The sequence below is a fragment of the Penaeus monodon genome, chromosome 39, assembly GCF_015228065.2.
Source record: "Penaeus monodon isolate SGIC_2016 chromosome 39, NSTDA_Pmon_1, whole genome shotgun sequence".
NCBI classification, from domain to species: Eukaryota; Metazoa; Arthropoda; class Malacostraca; order Decapoda; family Penaeidae; genus Penaeus; species Penaeus monodon.
Window position 1 is genome coordinate 3,210,807 of NC_051424.1, and position 5,000 is coordinate 3,215,806.

Sequence of the window (5,000 nt, forward strand, 5' to 3'; positions counted from 1 at the left end):
GTTGTGTGTGTGTGTGTGTGTGTGTGTGTGTGTGTGTGTGTGTGTGTGTGTGTGTGTGTGTGTGCGTGCGTGCGTGCGTGTGCATGTGTGTGTGTATGCGTGTGTGTGTGTAACGTATCTCTTCCAAAGAATGTCCTAAACACCATGTAGGCAAACATGACGTACAAGTGAATCTAAACATGATGTTAACTACGATAGAAAATCCGACAATTGTTTTATTAATTTATGAAGGTCATCCGTTTAATCTAAATCAATTCGCAAATCTTCAAATACGCATACAAGGAAAAATATTAGAAGCCTCTTTTTAAATATAGGAATGACCTAATCCTAATCTAAGTGCTGGCCAATGGGGGTGTGGATGATTATTTCCGAGATTGCTGACACTGACCTCCTCTCGTGACCTGCTTCGTTGACCTGGTCTTCCGGTCTTTCTGCCTCCTGATCGATTCTCGCGGAAAATCGTTTTCTCTGTTTTTTTTTGTTTTTTTTTACTACTTCTGCTTTGGAATGGCGGATTCGAAACGTCGATATTTATTTTATTATTTATTTATTTATTTATTTATTTATTTATTTATTTATTTATTTATTTATTCATTTATTTATTTATTTATTTATTTATTTATTTATTTATTTATTTTTATTATATTATTTGTATCTATAGTCTATGTATTCGGGCTAACGGTTGGTTTCAAACTGTACAAAGTTGTCAAACGCAACATAACCACACACAACAACCACACACACCACACATATCATATACATAGACAAGAAGACGAGAAACGAGAACACTGATATGGAAAGAGAAGGTTCAGAGAAACAGGGAAATGAGAAGGTTAGAAGACACCAGGGAACATACAGATGATGCAACAGAATATAGAGTGGATGTATTGACTGACACCACGAACTCCCTCGTAAGGCCCGAGGCAGTTTGGCGAGCGGACGCCCTTCTAAATTCGGACCGTAGCTAGGACTCGAACCCGTGTGACTGGGGACCCACTTGATCCCTAGCCACTGTACTACCCCTGTACTACGGCGGCCCCAGGAGGAGAAAAAGAGAGCATTTACACGTATATATAGAGTGAGAAAGGAAGAGAGAGCGACGTAATAAACGTGACAGTACCGTCAAAAATAGAAACGCAGAGAAGACGGGAAAATGAGAGACACAAGCAACCAAAGTAACAAAACGGACTTTAACGTTAACGATACTATAACGAAGCCTAGAAATATGGTAATAAATTGGACATAATAAGGCAAGAATTAACATTAGATTTTTTTTTCATGAAGATTCTCCAAGTAAACAACACAACGTCACGTGACAGAGATAGATAAAGGGATGCTCAGAAAAATAGCAGTATAAGGTGGTTGATAGAAAAAAGGTGATGAAAAAAGAAAGGAAAGAGTGATGGAGAGGAAATGAGAGAAGTGAGACAGACATCGGGAAAGTCAGAAGAAAAAGAAAGATAAAAGAGAGATCGGGCGAGAGAAAGAGAAGAGAAGAGAGAGAGAGAGAGAGAGAGAGAGAGAGAGAGAGAGAGAGAGAGAGAGAGAGAGATACACAGAGAGAGAGCTCGGATGACCAGTCGTTGTTCCTCCAGTGTCGAAGCAGCACCATGAAGCTCTCGTTGACTGTCTTGATTGCGGCGACCTTGATAGGTGAGGGTGACCTTTGACCGGTTAGACTTGAACGAGATTATTAGTACTGACCGGGCTAGATTGACGACTGGACTTAGGAGCTGCAAAACGGGATCTTTTGGGGCCGGTTAAGTGTCAGGAGGTATTTCGTTTGGCCTAGTATTGTATCCTAGGGCTAGAGAGAGAGAGAGAGAGAGAGAGAGAGGAGAGAGAGAGAGAGAGGAGAGAGAGAGAGAGAGAGAGAGAGCCGAAGAGAGAGGAGAGGAGAGAGAGAGAGAGAGAGAGAGAGAGAGAGATAGAGAGAGAGAGAGGGAACAGCAGATAAGAGTTGAAAACAGAGAATAGAAGAGAGTACGGGGGAGTGAGAAAAGAAAAGAATAAAGGCATTTAGCGTCGTGACTTTAGCTAGTAAGTGATGGTCAGATACAAAGAATACGAGTAGGATGACACTAGTTAACATTGGTAAAGAGCATATGAGGTATTGTGAATGTAGAGACCGAAATAATGCGTTAATACGACATTAGGGCGACAGGCAGACAGCCCGAAACACCGGTTGATCTACTAACCGCTTCCCCCCCTCGCCGGGCACAGCGCGCGGGTGCGTCGCGGCTACACTTTCGGCGGCGGGCTGGCCGGCCACGGCGGCGGCCACGGTGGCGGCTACGGAGGCGGCTTCTCGGCCAACGACGTAGCAAACCAGGCGGCGGCGGCGCAGGCGGCGGCGGCGCAGGCGCTGACGGCGTCTCAGCAAGGCGCGGCGGCCTACGCGGCGGAGCAGGCGGCCTTCAAGGTGGCGCAGCAGGCCATCGCCGACGCCGAACCACCAACGACGCCGCCTACGCCAAGTTCGCCCAGGCGGCACAGACAGCGCTGGCGCGGCAGGGAGCGCTGGCGGCGGCGTTGGCCGAGGGCGCGCAGAGACAGCTGCAGGAGCCCTCGCCGCCGAGACGCAGAAGCTGACGGCTCGGCGCGTGGCGGAGGCGCTGCGAGAGGCGGAGGCGGGCGCGCGGGGCACGGCGGGCATCGCGGCGGAGACGCTGTCCGCCGCCCTGGCGACGACTCCTCGCAGAACCGCATGGCGTGGCAGGCGCAGGCGGCGGCGCTCGCGGGGCAGCAGACGCTCGCCAACCGGGACCTGGACGGCGCGCAGGGGCGGCGGCGAGGGCAACGGCGGCGGCGACGAAGGCAGCCGCGCGGGCCAGGGGCGGCGGCCACGGGCACCGCTGAGGCAACCCCGCTTCTTGATAATCTTGTTATTGTTCTGCTGTTTTCAATAAAGTGTTAGACTTGATATTCATCCCGTCCCTCCCAAGCTCTTGAAAAAAAAAAAAAAAAAAAAAACAAGCGTGTGGGCAGGTGAAAAGATTTATATATATATATATATATATATATATATATATATATATATATATATATATATATATATATATATATAGATATATATAGATATGTATATAGATGTATATATATATGTATACACAGACACGCACACACCACGCACACACACACACACACACACACACACACACACACACAACACACCCACACACACACACACACAGAGGCAGAAAGAAAAAGAGAGGGGAAAAGGGGCCCAATTTATATAATATATAATATTATATATATATATATTAATAAAATAATTAAATATTATAAAATATAGAGAGAGAGAAAAGAGAGAGGGGAGAGGGGAAGGAAGGAAAGAGGGGAAGAGGAGAAAAGGGGGGAAGAGGGGAAAGGAGAGAGAGAGAGAGAGGGGGAGGGAGAGAGAAGAGAAAAGGGGTGAAATTTTAATATATAATATATATTTATAATAAAATTAATATATAAATATAAAAATATATAAAAGGACAGATAGTAGAAAAGAAGAAGATAATAGATAGTAGGGGAAAAGAGAGAGAGAGAAAAGAGGGGGAGGAGGAGAGGAGAGAGAGAGAGAGGGGGAGAGAGGAAAATAAAGGGGAGGAGAGAAAAAGGAGAAAGAGAAAAGGGAGAGAGAGGAGAGGGAAGGGGAGAAGAGGAGAGAGGGGAGAGAGAAGGAAAAAGGGGGAGTTAGAAAAAAGGGGGGAAGGAGAGAGAAAGGGAGAGAGAGAGAGAGAAGGGGAGAGGGAGAAAGAAAAAAAGAGAAAAAGAGCAGAGAAAACGAGAGAAAAAATAAGCAGAAATTTATATATATATATATATATAATATTAAAATATTATTTTATATAATATATTTATCATATATATAATATAGAGAGAGAGAGAAGAGGGAGAGGAGAGGGGGATGAGAAAAGGAGAGGGGGAGAGAAACGAGGGGAGAGAGAAAAAGAGAGAAAAGGCAAAAGAGAGAGAGAGAGAGGAGAGAAAAGGGGGAGACGAGGGGGGGGGGTGAGAGAGAGGGAGAGAGGGATGGGGAAGAGGAGAAAGAAGAGAGAGAGAAGAAGAGAGAGAGAGAGAGGAGAGAAGGAGAGGAGAGAGAGAGAAGAGGAGAGAGAGAGAGAGAGAGAGAGAGAGGGGGAGAAAAGAGAGAGAGAGAGAGAGAGAGAGAGAAGACGAAAAGAGAGAAGAAGAGAGAGAGAGAGAGAGAGGGAAGAGAGAGAGAGAGAAGAAGAGAGAGAGAAGAGAGAGAGAGAAGAAGAAGAGAGGAGAGAGAGAGAGAGAGAGAGAGAGAAGAAGAGATGAGAGAGGAGAGGAGAGAGAGAGAGAGAGAGAGAGAGGAGAAGGAGGGAAAAGGGGAAGAGAGAGAGAGAGAGAGAGAGAGAGAGAGAGAGGGGAGAGAAAAGAGAGGAGGAGAGAGAGAGAGGAGAGAGAACGAGAGAGAGAAGGAGAAAGAGAAGAGAGAGAGAGGGGGAGAGAGAGAGAGAGAGAGAGAGAGAGAGAGAGAGAGAGTAATCACTCTACTTACAACGTTTGACTTGCCAGTTATTTACACAGTAAAATAGAGAAAAAGAAGCATATACAGGTAATTGCTCATAGCTACAGGTATCGACATTTTTAAACATACAATCGTTATATTACATACTGTAAACTCAATAAATTTCCATTAAATAGTTATCATTTATTAGGTAGATATATAGTTATAATAATTTCGTTATCTCACATTTAGGAGAGGTTCGATAAAGCAAACGAGGTATATACATGGTTGTTCGTCGCAGTTCCTCCAGCCGCTTCCTATCCGTAGTAGGAGCCCGAGGAGGCCCCGTGGCCGAGCCCGGCGCCGTAGGCCTTCGCCAGGGCCTTCGCGGCGGCTGCGGACGCCTGCGCGGCCGCCCCTCCCGCCGACTGCAGCTCGTGATTGGCGAGGGCGCTCTGGAACGACAGGTCGTTGGCTGCTGACTGGGCATAGCGGGCATCTGCCGCCTGGGATGCCGCGTAGGCAGAGGCTC

The 5,000-nt window shown here is 46.6% G+C and overlaps 1 protein-coding gene across 1 annotated transcript in view; it reads right to left on the reverse strand.

The window, feature by feature from the left end:
• Nucleotides 1-4,785: 4,785 nt before the first annotated feature.
• Nucleotides 4,786-5,000, reverse strand: part of LOC119597449 (glycine, alanine and asparagine-rich protein-like) — a 4,828-nt gene continuing 4,613 nt past the window's right edge. The window contains exon 4 of the mRNA XM_037947022.1: nt 4,786-5,000. This exon is cut by the window's right edge and continues 466 nt beyond it. Coding sequence (XP_037802950.1) covers nt 4,786-5,000 — 215 coding nt within the window.